Below are 16,683 nucleotides of genomic sequence, written 5' to 3'. Positions count from 1 at the left end.
CAACACGAGAAACTCGCATCAATACCCGACACTCGGGACCGGAGTGTTCAGCTGCATAGAAATACATGTATCCGCACACTCCGGTCCCGAGTGCTGGCGGAAGTGCCGGGTATTGAGGCGAGTTTCTCGCATTGCACTCTCAAGTGTGACCCCGGCCTATGACTGTAAAAAAAATCCCTCCATCTGATTGTCTAAAAGTCACTAATGGTAAAAAAGAATGATGTTAATGAGTCAAATTTTTGAGTTGCAGCAAAAAATTCAAGTCTCGGGTCAGAAACTTGTGTAAAAACATTGGGCAAAGTGACCTCACACTCTTTCACCGACAAACAGAACTGACTGTTTAGGTGCAAATAAGGTTGAAAATGGTGCAAGTGAGTAATAACTATGGCGTGTAAGAAAAAAAGTGGAAAAAAATTCAAATTATTCCAAGTAATTGAATTAAAATAAATAACTGGACCCTTTAGTGCTTCACTAACGTAGAGCTGTAAGAGCATGGATCTACACTGTGTGCAGAATTATTAGGCAAGTTGTATTTTAGAGGATTATTTTTATTATTGATCAACAACTATGTTCTCAATCAACCCAAAATACTCATAAATATCAAAGCTTAATATTTTTGGAAGTTGGAGTCGTTTTTTTTAGATTTGGCTATCTTAGGAGGATATCTATTTGTGCAGGTAACTATTACTGTGCAGAATTATTAGGCAACTTAATAAAACCAAATATATTCCCATCTCACTTGTTTATTTTCACCAGGTAAACCAATATACTTGCACAAAATTTAGAAATATCATATAACATTTCTGACATGCAAAAACAAAAAAACCCAAAATTAGTGACCAATATAGCCACCTTTCTTTATGATGACACTCAGCAGCCTTCCATCCATAGATTCTGTCAGTTGCCAGACACTATTCCGAGAGGTGGACTGTTTTCCCTCCCTGTAGATCTCACATTTTATGAGGGACCACATGTTCTCTATGGGGTTCAGATCAGGTGAACAAGGGGGCCATGTCATTATTTTTTCTTCTTTGAGACCTTTACTGGCCAGCCACGCTGTGGAGTAGTTGGAGGCATGTGATGGAGCATTGTCCTGTATGAAAATCATGTTTTTCTTGAATGATATCGACTTCTTCCTGTACCACTGCTTGAAGAAGTTGTCTTCCATAAACTGGCAGTAGGTCTGGGAGTTGAGCTTCACTCCATCCTCAACCCGAAAAGGTCCCACAAGTTCATCTTTGATGATCCCAGCCCTTACCAGTACCCCACCTCCACCTTGCTGGCATCTGAGTTGGAGTGGAGCTCTCTGCCCTTTACTGATCCAGCCTCTGGCCCATCCATCTGGCCCAATAAGAGTCACTCTCATTTCATCAGTCCATAAAACCTTTGAAAAGTCAGTCTTAAGATATTTCTTGGCCCAGTCTTGATGTTTTATCTTATGTTTCTTGTTCATATTTGGTCGTTTTTCAGCCTTCCTTACCTTGGCCATGTCCCTGAGTATCGCACACCTTGTGCTTTTTGTTACTCCAGTAATGTTGCAGCTCTGAAATATGGCAAAACTGGTGGCAAATGGCATCTTGGCAGCTTCACGCTTGATTTTCCTCAATTCATGGGCAGTTATTTTGCGCCTTTTTTGCCCAACACGCTTCTTGCGACCCTGTTGGCTATTTGCCATGAAACGCTTGATTGTTCGGTGATCACGCTTCAAAAGTTTGGCAATTTCAAGACTGCTGCATCCCTCTGCAAGACATCTCACAATTTTGGACTTTTCGGAGCCCTTCAATCCTCTCTTCTGACCCATTTTGCCAAAGGAAAGGAAGTTGCCTAATAATTAAGCACACCTTATATAGGGTTTTGATGTCATTAGACAACACCCCTCCTCATTACAGAGATGCACATCACCTAATTTACTTAGTTGGTAGTTGGCTCTCAAGCCTGAACAGCTTGGAGTAGGACAACATCTATAAAAAGTATCGTGATCAAAATACAACTTGCCTCATAGTCTTCAGGAAGACAAAACTTTAGAAACAGATCTGCAGGAGGATGAAGCTTCAGAAACAGAGATCTGATGGAAGATGAAGTTCCAGAAACACGGATCTGCCAGAAGATAAAGCTTCAAAAACAAGGATCTACAGGAAGGCGAAGCTACAGAAACACGGATCTGCAGGAAGATGGAGCTTTGGAAACACGGATCTGCTGGAAGATAAGGTTTCAGAAACATAGATTTGCAGGAAGTCGAAGCTTCAAATACAAGAATCTGCAGGAAGACGATGCTCGAGAAACACAAATTTGCTGTAAGACGAAGCTTCAGAAACAGATCTGCAGGAGGACGAAGCTTCAGAAACACGAATCTGCAGGAATACAAAGCTTCAAAAACAAGGGTTTGCTATAAGATGAAGCTTCAAAAACAAGGAGCTGTTGGAAGACGAAGCTTCAGAAACATGAATCTTCAGAAAGACAAATCTTCAGAAACAAGGTTCTGCAGGAAGACAAAGCTTTAAAACAAGGATCTGCAGGAAGACAAAGCTACAGAAATGCAGATCTGCTGCATTACAAATCTTCAAAAACAAGGATCTGCAGAATGATGAAACTTAAAAACAAGAATCCATTGAAAGAGATATTCATTATCTGTTGAAGATATTCAGAAACAGATCTGCAGGAGGACGACGCTGCAGAAATATAGATCTTCGGTAAGGTGAAGTTTTAAAACATTGATCTGCCGGTAGAGGAAGCTTCAGAAACTAGGATCTGCAGGAAGACAAAGCTTCAAAAACAAGGATCTACAAGAAGACGAAGCTTCAGAAACAATGATCTGCAGGAAGACAAAGCTTCAGAAACAAGGATCTACACGAAGAAGAAGCTTCAGAAATAAGGATCTACAGGAAGACGAAGCTTCAGAAACATGGATCTGCAGGAAGACAAAGCTTCAGAAACAAGGATCTACAGAAAGAAAGCTTCATAAACAATGATCTGCTGGAAAACGAAGCTTTAAAAAGAAGGATCTGCTGGAAGACGAAGCTTCAGAAACAATGATCTGCAGGAAGGCAAAGCTTCAGAAACAAGGATCTACAGGAAGAAGAAGCTTCAGAAATAAGGATCTACAGGAAGACGAAGCTCCACATGGATCTACAGGAAGACAAGGCTTCAGAAACAAAGATCTACACAAAGACAAAGCTTCAGAAACAAGGATCTACAGGAAGACAAAGCTTCAAAAACAATGATCTGCTGGAAGACGAAGCTTGAAGGATCTGCTGGAAGACGAAGCTTCAGAAACATGTATCTGCAGGAAGACGAAGCTTCAAAAACAAGGATCTAAAGGAAGACAAAGCTTCTAAAACAAGGATCTGCTGGAAGACGAAGCTTTAAAAACAAGGCTCTGCTGGAAGACGAAGCTTTAAAAACAAGGCTCTGCTGGAAGACAAACTGGAAGATTAAACTTAAAAACAAGAATCTTTTGAAAGAGAAAGATTCATAAACACAGATCTGCAGGAAGACAGAGCTTTATAAACAGACCCACTATAAGATGGAGCTTCAGAAATAAGTATCTGCAGGAGGACGGAGCTTCAGAGTCAGGATCTGCAGAAAGATGGAACTTCAGAAACACAGAAGTAACAGATCCAACAGTTCTCAGTATTAGAACAGTATACGTACAACAATGTGTTTATGTGGTCAGCCTCACGGAGAGCATAGAGCAAGGAAACTGAATAAGCAGAGATGTTTATCATGTCTATATGTTCATGGTGACAAGCGATGCTTGAATATTACTTTTTTAACAAGTGTATGTTTTACCTTTAGATTTTTTTACTTTATTCCGACTAATCTCAGCAGAGCCTTCTTAACCTCTTTATTCCTAAGACTGTATATGAGGGGATTTATCATGGGGGCGACTGTGGCATATAGGACTGTAAAGACCTGTTCTAAGAGGTCCGCGTACTGCGATGCTGGCATTACTATCACCACGGCCACAGTGATATAGTAGATCAGGAGGACTGTGAGGTGGGATGTGCAGGTGGAGAAGGCTTTTTTCCTTCCATCCATAGATTTAATACACAGGATGATGTTGATGATTTTCACGTACGAGGCGACAGTGCAAACAAATGGGCAAAACCCAAACAGAAAGAATTCTATGTACATGATGATAGAAAATAAGCTTGTCCCGCTGCAAGAGATTTTGGTGAGGGCCTTAGAGTCACAGAAGAAGTGTCGAATGGTGTCAGAACGACAAAAGGACAACCCTGTGAATGAAGATAAAAGGAAGAAGCCGTTTAAACATCCACCAAACCATATAGAAGTGATCATCAAGATGCAAGTATTCCGGCTCAAGACAAGTTGATAGCGTAAAGGATTGCAGATGGCAACGTATCGGTCGTAGGCCATAGCGAACAGCAACAGATCCTCCGTACTTCCGGTCCAGAAAAAAAAGTACAACTGAGCAAAGCATTGGCTGAAAGACATGGAGTTATTTCCGGATATTAACATTTCCAGCAGCTTTGGAATAATGACCGTCGTGTAGCAGATGTCTACGATGGATAGGTTACAGAGGAGTAAATACATCGGGGTATGCAGATGGCTATCTCTATATATGACTGCTATGGTAGTGGCATTCACAAAGCCTCCGAATAGATACAAGAAGGCGAACAACGTAGAAATGAGCGGCTTATTCTCCGAGGTCCATGAAAATGGCACAATGTGGAAATATCCCGGGGAGGTGAAGTTTGCCATGACATTTTGGAGGTGCCCTGGAAGAGAAGAGCCTGACGTGAGTACAAAGCTCTCAAAGACCTGTCTGGAAAGAAAACGATTGTTCCAACACACAACTATCCTACCTACAAGAACATCTTTCCAGCAGCGCTAGACATAGAAACCTCTTTTTCATCTCATCCTTGTCTGCATTAGCATAAAGCAAAGAATCGGAGCTGCAGGCTAACCATCGATGAAGGCTCTGACCACCACCTGCTGGGATAAAGCCTAAATCATAGGAGAATCAGGTGCAAAAGAGAATATCTGTTACCCAAGTTAGTGCTGTGGTAAATCCATTATATATCTGTAACCTGAGATACATTTCTGCTAGGAGAAGAAGAAATAAAGGAGGAATTTTATACTCGACTGATCCTCATGGGAACATCAGACACTGGGACAAAATCTACTGGGGATAATTAGACTAAGGAGACATTCGTTATAGTGCGATCCATCTGTCAGGTGTGAACAAAGGAGAGTCCCATAGGGAAATTACAGCACTAACATCTGCTGTATCTTTTGTGTGTTTTCACTATATTATTATTAGTATTCAGTATGTTATTTTTATCTTCGACCTGGCTTATGATTTATTTACTCGGGATCTTGTTTCTTTAACAACTTTGCATAATTGTAAAGTCTGAAATATTTTGTCCACCCCAAGCAATTATAGTGATCCTGACTTACATTCAATATTATACTCCAGAGCTGCACTCACTATTCCCCTGGTGCAGTCACTGTGTCCATACATTACATCACTGATCCTGAGTTATATCCTGTATTATACCCCAGAGCTGCACTCACTATTCTGCTAGTGCAGTCACTGTGTACATACATTACATTACTGATCCTGAGTTACATCCAGTATTATACTCCAGAGCTGCACTCACTATACTGCAGGTGCAGTCATTGTGTACATACATTACATTACTGATCCCGAGTTACATCCTGTATTATACCCCAGAGCTGCACTCACTATTCTGCTGGTGCAGTCATTGTGTACATACATTACATTACTGATCCTGAGTTACCTCCTGTATTATACTCCAGAGCTGCACTCACTATTCTGCTGATGCAGTCACTGTGTACATACATTACTGATCCTGAGTTACATCCTGTATTATACTCCAGAGCTGCACTCACTATACTGCAGGTGCAGTCATTGTGTACATACATTACATTACTGATCCCGAGTTACATCCTGTATTATACCCCAGAGCTGCACTCACTATTCTGCTGGTGCAGTCATTGTGTACATACATTACATTACTGATCCCGAGTTATATCCTGTATTATACTCCAGAGCTGCAATCAATATTCTGCTGGTGCAGTCACTGTGTACATACATTACATTACTGATCCTGAGTTACATCCTGTATTATACTCCAGACCTGCACTCACTATTCTGCTGGTGCAGTCACTGTACATACATTACATTACTGATCCTGAGTTACATCCTGTATTATACCCCAGAGCTGCACTCACTATTCAGCTGGTGCAGTCACTGTGTACATACATTACATTACTGATCCTGAGTTACCTCCTGTATTATCCTCCAGAGCTGCTCTCACTATTCTGCTGGTGCAGTCACTGTGTGCATACATTACATTACTGGCCCTGTTTTATACAGCAGTTGTGGACTTAATGTCATTTATGAAGGGGTCATTCCATGTCAAGTGAAACAATGCAATTTTCCTCTCTTTTTGTGAGATTTTCTTCTCTGGTGATAGTGTGTTAGGCCGGTTTCACACGTCAGTGGCTCCGGTACGTGAGGTGACAGTTTCCTCCCGTACCGGAGACACTGACACACGTAGACCCATAAAAATCAATGCATCTGTTCAGATGTCATTGATTTTTTGCGGACCGTGTGTCCGTGTGCCAAACACGGAGACATGTCAGTGTTCGTGGGAGCGCACGTATTACACGGACCCAATAGAGTCAATGGGTCCGCGTAAAACACGGACCTCACACGGACATTCTCCGTCTGGGGTCCGTGTGCGTGCAGGAGACAGCGCTACAGTAAGCGCTGTCCCCCCCACATGGTGCTGAAGCCGGTATTCATATCCTCTCTGCAGTAGCGTTTGCTGCAGAGAAAATATGAATAATAGTGTTTAAAATAAAGATCTATGTGTCCGCCGCCCTCCCACCCCCTGTGCGCCCCCCCGCTGGTCAGAAAATACTTACCCGGGTCCCCCGTCGGCTGTCGCTCCTTCCTGGTCTGGCCGCGGCTTCTACTGTATGCGGTCACGTGGGGCCGATCATTTACAATCATGAATAGTCGGCTCCGCCCCTATGGGAGGTGGAGCCACATATTCATGACTGTAAATGATCGGCCCCACGTGACCGCATGCAGGAGAAGCCGCGGCCAGACCAGGAAGGAGCGACAGCCGACGGGGGACCCGGGTAAGTATTTTCTGACCAGCGGGGGGGCGCACAGGGGGTGGGAGGGCGGCGGACACATAGATCTTTATTTTAAACACTATTATTCATATTTTCTCTGCAGCAAATGCTACTGCAGAGAGGATATGAATCGCGGCTTCAGCATGATGCAGAGTGGGTACCACACGCTCCGTGTGGTACCCACTCGCCATACGGGCGGCACACGTGTGCCGCACGTATGGCCTCCGTGAGTTCCCAGGCACACGGACACGGATAACTCCGGTACCGATTTATTCCGGTACCGGAATTATCTGGACGTGTGGGACAGCCCTTAGAGAATGTAAAATGTGAAGAAAAAAAATCTATATTTTTTAGTTTTTTTTACTTAATTTTCAAAGTTTTGAAAAAGTGCAAATTCCTATGTTGCATGCCTTTACGTTCCTCCTCGTAACTCAGGCCAGAATCAAGATAGAGAAATGGAACAAAGCACCATTCCACTCAAAACTGTACAGGCTTTCATCCAATATGTGTCAAGAATATATTTGATAATATTTTACCCATGCTTACTCAAGTGCAAACTTTTGAAAAACATTTCCAAAATATACCCTACCCACATCTGTACCAAAATTCAAGTTGGGATCTTCAAGGGATCATGTTTCAAAAAATTATTGTATGAACAGTGTCTATTTGAAAATTTCTAACTCAGATCTGTTTGGTCTGATATTATACCTGACGTGAAAGACTGTGAGTCTTTGAAAGTGAGCAGTAAGAAAACTCATGTCCAACAGAGGCTGGTTTTTGCCAATTTGAAAGAGACGCATGAATTTTCTTATTTTTTTTAATTAAACTTCTGCCAAAATAAGATTTTAAAAATATGCTGAGATTAGATCAAAAAATTGCATCCTGGCTTGTGGTAATGGTGCACACTCAGTGTGCGTATGTACAGCACAGCAGAACGCTAAGCTTATAATCCAAGCAGGTAAACTGAAAGATACTCAGATTGGTGAGTCCAACCTTGGTGATTACAAAGTTTGTATTTCACTAATGTGCCGAAAGTGTTCAAACAGTTACCTAAATATCTGCAAAAATGTCATCCAGGAATGGCTCTCCACAAAAAATATTGCATCATTTCGAAGAGGATATGGTGGATATTATAACTTGTAAACAGTGGATATCTTGTGACAGATGGACTTTTGACACTTTCTCAAAGTGCAGAAGACTTTGTAGAGCTGAACAAGGAAGACACCGCATGGACAGAGCATTGACCAGCCCCTGAAACGAGCGTCACTGATGACACTTCATTTCAGAGCAGCAAACAAAGCAAGAGGAGTATCTGAATGTCCCAAACCATCCTCCCCACGATTACGCTTTTTTCAGGGTGGAGAGGGGAGTGACAGCAGTTTTTGCCAGCAGATGATGCTTCTTTTCAGGGTGGAAAGGGGAGTGACAGCAGTTTCTGTCGGCAGATGATGCTTCTTTTCAGGGTGGAAAGGGGAGTGACAACAGTTTCTGCTGGCAGATGATGATTGGTTTCAGGGTGGAATGATTGGTTTCAGGGTGGAAAGGGGAGTGACAGCAGTTTCTGCCGGCAGATGTTGATTGGTTTCAGGGTGGAAAGGGGAGTGAGAGCATTTTCTGCCGGCAGATGATGATTGGTTTCAGGGTGGAAAGGGGAGTGACAGCAGTTTCTGCCAGCAGATGATGCTTCTTTTCAGGGTGGAAAGGGGAGTGACAGCAGTTTCTGTCGGCAGATGATGCTTCTTTTCAGGGTGGAAAGGGGAGTGACAACAGTTTCTGCTGGCAGATGATTGGTTTCAGGGTGGAATGATTGGTTTCAGGGTGGAAAGGGGAGTGACAGCAGTTTCTGCCGGCAGATGTTGATTGGTTTCAGGGTGGAAAGGGGAGTGACAGCATTTTCTGCCGGCAGATGATGATTGGTTTCAGGGTGGAAAGGGGAGTGACAGCAGTTTCTGCTGGCAGATGTTGATTGGTTTCAGGGTGGAAAGGGGAGTTGTTGTGAATTCCGTCTGGGCTCCCTCTGGTGGCCTTTAGCGATACTGCGGGTCTGGAGATGGTCTCAGCTGCCTCATTTCCTGCTATGCTGGTTCCTATTTAACTCCACCTGCACCTTTGTTTGTTGCCTGCTGTCGTTGTATTCAGTACTGGTTCTGATCTCTCTGGACTTCCTTGTGACCTGTCTCCATCCGGAGAAGCTAAGTCTTGCTAGTTCATGTTTGCTCATTTTTCTCTTGAAAATATGTTTCATTATATGATGAGTTCAGTCCAGCTTGCTTATATGTGATTTTTTGCTTGCTGGAAGTTCTGGGGTGCAGAGTGCGCCCCTCACATTGTGAGTCGGTGTGGGGGTTCTTGTATTTTCTGCGTGGATAGTTTTTGATCGTTTTTGTACTGACCGCACAGATCCCTTGCTATCTTCAGTCTATTTAGCTTTAGCGGGCCTCATTTGCTTAAACCTGTTTTTCATTACTACGTTTGTATTTTCCCCTTAACTCACCGTTATTATTTGTGGGGGCTGTCTAAACTTTGGGGTCATTTCTCTGAGGCAAGTGAGGCTTGGCTTTCTCTCTAGGGGTAGTTAGTTCCTCAGGCTGTGACGAGGCGTCTAGGTTTTTAGGTAACGCTCCACGGCTGCCTTTAGTGTGTTTGGATAGGATCAGGGTTGCGGTCAGTATAGTTCCCACATCCCCGCAGCTTGTCCTATTATTCAGGTTTACCTATCAGGTCAGTTTGGTGATCCTACCACCAGATCATAACAGTACAGCAGGCCAGTAAAGAGTTAATGCATCGCAAAAGAGGGATAAGAGAAATCCTGAGTTCATATTTTTTTTTTTCTGCAGTGTGTCTTGCCTCTCTCCTCCCCTTAATCTCTGGGTGGTTCAGAATTCAGCTGCAGCTATGGACCTTCAGAGTCTGTCTTCTAGTGTGGATCATCTCACTGCTAGAGTACAAGGCATTCAGGATTACATAGTTCGCAGTCCTATGTCAGAGCCTAAGATACCTATTCCTGAGTTGTTCTCCGGAGACAGATCTAGGTTTTTGAACTTTAAAAATAATTGCAAATTATTTCTCTGAGACCTCGTTCCTCTGGTGATCCGGTTCAGCAAGTTAAAATTGTTATTTCTTTGTTGGGTGGCGACCCTCAAGACTGGGCATTCGCCCTGGCGCCAGGAGATCCTGCATTGCTTAATGTAGATGCGTTTTTTCTGGCGCTCGGTTTGCTTTATGATGAACCTAATTCTGTGGATCAGGCAGAGAAAATCTTGCTGGCGTTGTGTCAGGGTCAGGATGAAGCAGAGGTTTACTGTCAGAAGTTTAGGAAATGGTCTGTGCTCACTCAATGGAATGAGTGTGCCCTGGCAGCGATTTTCAGAAAGGGTCTTTCTGAAGCCATTAAGGATGTTATGGTGGGGTTCCCCACGCCTGCGGGTCTGAGTGAGTCAATGTCTTTGGCCATTCAGATTGATCGGCGTTTGCGGGAGCGCAAACCAGTGCACCATCTGGCGGTATTTTCTGAGCAGAAGCCTGAGTCTATGCAATGTGACAGGATTCTGACCAGAATTGAACGGCAAAATCACAGACGTCAGAATGGGTTGTGCTTTTACTGTGGTGATTCTGCTCATGTTATCTCAGATTGTTCTAAGCGCACAAAAAACTTTGCTTGGTCTGTCACCATTGGTACTGTACAACCTAAATTCATTTTGTCTGTTACTTTAATTTGCTCTCTGTCATCCTACTCAGTTATGGCTTTTGTGGATTCAGGTGCCGCCCTGAATTTGATGGATTTGTCTTTTGCCAGGCGCTGTGGTTTTGTCTTGGAGCCTTTGCAATTCCCTATTCCACTAAAGGGAATTGATGCCACGCCATTGGCCAAGAATAAACCTCAGTACTGGGCTCAAATGACTATGTGCATGACTCCTGCACATCAGGAGGTGATTCGCTTTCTTGTGTTACATAATTTGCATGATGTTGTCGTGTTGGGTCTGCCATGGCTGCAGGCTCATAATCCAGTCCTGGATTGGAAAGCAATGTCTGTGTCAAGTTGGGGTTGCCAAGGGATTCATGGCGATGCTCCTTTGGTGTCATTTGCTTCTTCTACTCCTTCTGAAGTCCCTGAATTTTTGTCGGACTACCAGGATGTATTTGATGAGCCCAAGTTCAGTGCCCTACCTCCTCATAGGGATTGTGATTGCGCCATAAATTTGATTCCTGGTTGTAAGTTCCCTAAGGGACGACTTTTTAATTTGTTTGTACCAGAACATGCCGCTATGCGGAGTTATATCAAGGAGTCTTTGGAGAAGGGGCATATTCGCCCGTCCTCGTCCCCTTTGGGTGCGGGGTTCTTTTTTGTGGCCAAGAAGGATGGTTCTCTAAGACCCTGTATAGATTATTGCCTTCTAAATAACATCATGGTCAAATTTCAGTATCCTTTGCCACTGTTGTCCGATCTGTTTGCTCGGATTAGGGGGGCCAGTTGGTTCACCAAGATAGATCTTCGTGGAGCGTATAATCTTGTGCGTATAAAGCAGGGTGATGAATGGAAAACAGCATTTAATACGCCCGAAGGCCATTTTGAGTACTTGGTGATGCCTTTTGGGCTTTCTAATGCCCCTTCTGTGTTCCAGTCCTTCATGCACGACATCTTCCGAGAGTATCTGGATAGGTTTATGATTGTGATCCTGGATGATATTTTGGTCTTTTCTGATGATTGGGAATCTCATGTGAAGCAGGTCCGGATGGTATTTCGGGTCCTGCGAGCCAATGCCTTGTTTGTGAAGGGCTCTAAATGTCTCTTTGAAGTCCAGAAGGTTTCCTTTTTGGGCTTTATTTTTTCTCCTTCTACCATTGAGATGGATCCAGTCAAGGTTCAGGCTATTCATGACTGGACTCAACCTACATCGGTAAAAAGTCTTCAGAAGTTCTTGGGTTTTGCTAATTTTTACCGTCGCTTCATCGCTGATTTTTCCAGTGTGGTTAAGCCTTTGACGGATTTGACTAAGAAGGGTTCTGATGTGACGAATTGGTCTCCTGCGGCCGTGGAGGCCTTTCAGGAGCTCAAACGTCGGTTCTCTTCGGCTCCTGTCTTGCGTCAGCCGGATGTCTCTCTACCATTCCAGGTCGAGGTTGATGCTTCTGAGATTGGAGCAGGGGCTGTCTTGTCACAGAGAAACTCTGATGGCTCTGTGATGAGGCCATGTGCTTTCTTTTCAAGAAAGTTTTCGCCTGCCGAGCGGAATTATGATGTTGGTAATCGGGAGTTGTTGGCAATGAAGTGGGCATTTGAGGAGTGGAGACATTGGCTTGAGGGAGCCAAACATCGTGTGGTGGTCTTGACTGATCACAAGAATTTGACTTATCTCGAGTCTGCTAAGCGGCTAAATCCTAGACAGGCTCGATGGTCGCTGTTTTTCTCCCGTTTCAATTTCGTGGTTTCATACCTTCCGGGTTCGAAGAACGTGAAGGCTGAAGCTCTTTCTAGAAGCTTTGTGCCTGACTCTCCGGGAGTTTCTGAACCGGCTGGTGTCCTCAGAGAAGGGGTGATTTTGTCTGCCATCTCCCCTGATTTGCGACGGGTACTGCAGGAATTTCAGGCCAATAGACCTGATCGTTGTCCACCGGAGAGACTGTTTGTCCCGGATAGATGGACCAGTAGAGTCATTTCCGAGGTTCATTCTTCGGTGTTGGCAGGCCACCCTGGGATTTTTGGTACCAGGGATTTGGTGGCTAGGTCCTTTTGGTGGCCTTCCTTGTCGCGTGATGTGCGTTCCTTTGTGCAGTCCTGTGGGATTTGTGCTCGGGCCAAGCCTTGCTGTTCTCGTGCCAGTGGTTTGCTTCTGCCTTTGCCTGTCCCGAAGAGGCCCTGGACGCATATTTCCATGGATTTTATTTCGGATCTTCCAGTCTCTCAGATGATGTCTGTTATCTGGGTGGTTTGTGATCGTTTTTCTAAAATGGTCCATTTGGTGCCCTTGCCTAAGCTGCCTTCCTCCTCTGATTTGGTTCCACTGTTTTTTCAGAATGTGGTTCGTTTGCATGGTATTCCTGAGAATATTGTGTCTGATAGAGGATCCCAGTTTGTGTCCAGATTTTGGCGGTCCTTTTGTGCTAGGATGGGCATTGAATTGTCTTTTTCATCGGCCTTCCATCCTCAGACAAATGGCCAAACCGAACGTACTAATCAGACCTTGGAGACTTATCTGAGATGTTTTGTTTCTGCTGATCAGGATGACTGGGTGACTTTTTTGCCATTGGCTGATTCGCCCTCAATAATCGGGCTAGTTCTGCTACTTTGGTTTCGCCTTTTTTTTGCAATCCTCGTTTTTCCTCAGGTCAGATTGAGTCTTCTGACTGTCCTGGGGTGGATTCTGTGGTGGATAGGTTGCAGCAGATTTGGAACCACGTGGTGGACAATTTGACGTTGTCACAAGAGAAGGCTCAGCGCTTTGCTAACCGCCGTCGCTGTGTGGGTCCCCGACTTCGTGTGGGGGATTTGGTGTGGTTGCCTTCTCGTTATATTCCGATGAAAGTTTCCTCTCCTAAGTTCAAGCCTCGTTTCATCGGTCCTTATAAGATTTTGGAAATCCTCAACCCTGTGTCATTTCGTTTGGACCTCCCAGCATCATTTGCCATTCACAATGTGTTCCATAGGTCATTGTTGCGGAGATATGTGGTGCCTGTGGTTCCTTCTGTTGATCCTCCTGCTCCGGTCTTGGTCGAGGGAGAATTGGAGTATGTGGTGGAGAAGATCTTGGATTCTCGTGTTTCGAGACGAAGGCTTCAGTACTTAGTTAAATGGAAGGGCTATGGTCAGGAGGATAATTCCTGGGTTGTCGCCTCTGATGTCCATGCGGCCGATTTGGTTCGTGCCTTTCATTCGGCTCGTCCTGATCGGCCTGGGGGCTCTGGTGAGGGTTCGGTGACCCCTCCTCAAGGGGGGGGTACTGTTGTGAATTCCGTCTGGGCTCCCTCTGGTGGCCTTTAGCGATACTGCGGGTCTGGAGATGGTCTCAGCTGCCTCATTTCCTGCTATGCTGGTTTCTATTTAACTCCACCTGCACCTTTGTTTGTTGCCTGCTATCGTTGTATTCAGTACTGGTTCTGATCTCTCTGGACTTCCTTGTGACCTGTCTCCATCCGGAGAAGCTGTCTTGCTAGTTCATGTTTGCTCATTTTTCTCTTGAAAATATGTTTCATTATATGATGAGCTCAGTCCAGCTTGCTTATATGTGATTTTTTGCTTGCTGGAAGTTCTGGGGTGCAGAGTGTTGTGAATTTGCTTTTTGCTCCCTCTAGTGGTTACTAGTTTTTTGACTCTGGTTTTTCTGTCATTCCTTTTATCCGCACCTGGGTCGTTAGTTAGGGGTGTTGCTATATAAGCTCCCTGGACCTTCAGTTCAATGCCTGGCAACGTAGTTATCAGAGCTAGTCTGCTGTGCTCTTGTCTACTGATCCTGGTTCCAGTTATATCAGCTAAGTCTGCCTTTTGCTTTTTGCTATTTGTTTTGGTTTTGTATTTTTGTCCAGCTTGTTCCAAATCTATATCCTGACCTTTGCTGGACGCTCTAGGGAGCTGGTGTTCTCCCCCCGGACCGTTAGACGGTTCGGGGGTTCTTGAATTTCCAGTGTGGATTTTGATAGGGTTTTTGTTGACCATATAAGTTACCTTTCTTTATTCTGCTATCAGTAAGCGGGCCTCTCTGTGCTAAACCTGATTCATTTCTGTGTTTGTCATTTCCTCTTACCTCACCGTCATTATTTGTGGGGGGCTTCTATCCAGCTTTGGGGTCCCCTTCTCTGGAGGCAAGAAAGGTCTTTGTTTTCCTCTACTAGGGGTAGCTAGATTCTCCGGCTGGCGCGTGTCATCTAGAATCAACGTAGGAATGATCCCCGGCTACTTCTAGTGTTGGCGTTAGGAGTAGATATATGGTCAACCCAGTTACCACTGCCCTATGAGCTGGATTTTTGTATTCTGCAGACTTCCACGTTCCTCTGAGACCCTCGCCATTGGGGTCATAACAGTTTGCCAGGCCAGTATTAAATGTTTAATGCATTGCAGAAGAGGGATTATAAGAAAGAAGATTCTGAGTTTTTTTTTTTTTTTTTTTCTTTCTTCTTCCCCTTTACCTCAGAGTGGCTATGCTTGCTGCAGACATGAATGTCCAGACCTTGATTACAAGTGTGGACCAGCTGGCTACTCGTGTGCAGGGCATACAAGACTATGTTATCAGAAATCCTAGGTCAGAACCTAAAATACCGATTCCTGAACTATTTTCCGGAGACAGGTTTAAGTTTAGGAATTTCGTGAATAATTGTAAATTGTTTTTGTCCCTGAGACCCTGTTCATCTGGAGATTCTGCTCAGCAAGTAAAAATTGTTATTTCGTTCTTACGGGGCGACCCTCAGGATTGGGCTTTTTCGCTGGCGCCAGGAGATCCGGCATTGGCTGATCTTGATGCGTTTTTTCTGGCGCTCGGTTTACTTTATGAGGAACCCAATCTTGAGATTCAGGCAGAAAAGGCCTTGCTGGCTATGTCTCAGGGGCAGGACGAGGCTGAAGTGTATTGCCAAAAATTTCGGAAATGGTCCGTGCTGACACATTGGAACGAGTGTGCACTGGCCGCTAATTTTAGAAATGGCCTTTCTGAAGCCATTAAGAATGTTATGGTGGGTTTTCCCATTCCCACAGGTCTGAATGATACTATGGCACTGGCTATTCAAATTGACCGGCGGTTGCGGGAGCGCAAAACCGCAAATTCCCTCATGGTGTTGTCTGAACAGACACCTAATTCGGTGCAATGTGATAGAAAAACCGCAAATTCCCTCATGGTGTTGTCTGAACAGACACCTGATTTAATGCAATGTGATAGAATCCTGACTAGAAATGAGCGGAAAATTCATAGACGCCGGAATGGCTTGTGCTACTACTGTGGTGATTCTACACATGTTATCTCAGCATGCTCTAAACGTATAGCTAAGGTTGTTAGTCCTGTCACCGTTGGTAATTTGCAACCTAAATTTATTCTGTCTGTAACTTTGATTTGCTCACTGTCATCTTATCCTGTCATGGCGTTTGTAGATTCAGGTGCTGCCCTGAGTCTCATGGATCTCTCATTTGCTAAGCGCTGTGGTTTTACTCTTGAACCATTAGAAAATCCTATTCCTCTTAGGGGTATTGATGCTACACCATTGGCAGCAAATAAACCGCAGTATTGGACACAGGTTACCATGTGCATGACTCCTGAACACCGCGAGGTGATACGTTTCCTGGTTTTACATAAAATGCATGATTTGGTTGTTTTAGGGCTGCCATGGTTACAGACCCATAATCCAGTCCTGGACTGGAAGGCTATGTCAGTCTCAAGTTGGGGCTGTCGTGGTATTCATGGGGATTCCCTGCCTGTGTCTATTGCTTCTTCTACGCCTTCGGAAGTTCCGGAGTATTTGTCTGATTATCAGGATGTCTTCAGTGAGTCTGAGTCCAGTGCACTGCCTCCTCATAGGGACTGTGACTGTGCTATAGATTTGATCCCAGGCAGTAAGTTTCCTAAGGGA

The 16,683-nt window shown here is 44.4% G+C and overlaps 1 protein-coding gene across 1 annotated transcript; it reads right to left on the bottom strand.

Moving 5' to 3' along the window:
* Positions 1 to 3,801: 3,801 nt before the first annotated feature.
* Positions 3,802 to 4,722, bottom strand: LOC143786167 (olfactory receptor 1L4-like). The gene has a single exon (XM_077275457.1). It carries the CDS (start codon positions 4,720 to 4,722, stop codon positions 3,802 to 3,804), a length of 921 nt encoding a protein of 306 aa, XP_077131572.1.
* Positions 4,723 to 16,683: the final 11,961 nt, after the last annotated feature.

The sequence above is a fragment of the Ranitomeya variabilis genome, chromosome 7 (assembly GCF_051348905.1).
Source record: "Ranitomeya variabilis isolate aRanVar5 chromosome 7, aRanVar5.hap1, whole genome shotgun sequence".
NCBI lineage: Eukaryota > Metazoa > Chordata > Amphibia > Anura > Dendrobatidae > Ranitomeya > Ranitomeya variabilis.
The sequence above is the reverse complement of the archived record's forward strand: the minus strand, read 5'-3'. Positions and strand labels throughout refer to the sequence as shown.

Excerpts from the sequence above, each read along its gene's own strand:
- LOC143786167 (XM_077275457.1), bottom strand. The coding sequence starts at position 4,722 with ATGGCAAACTTCACCTCCCCGGGATATTTCCACATTGTGCCATTTTCA.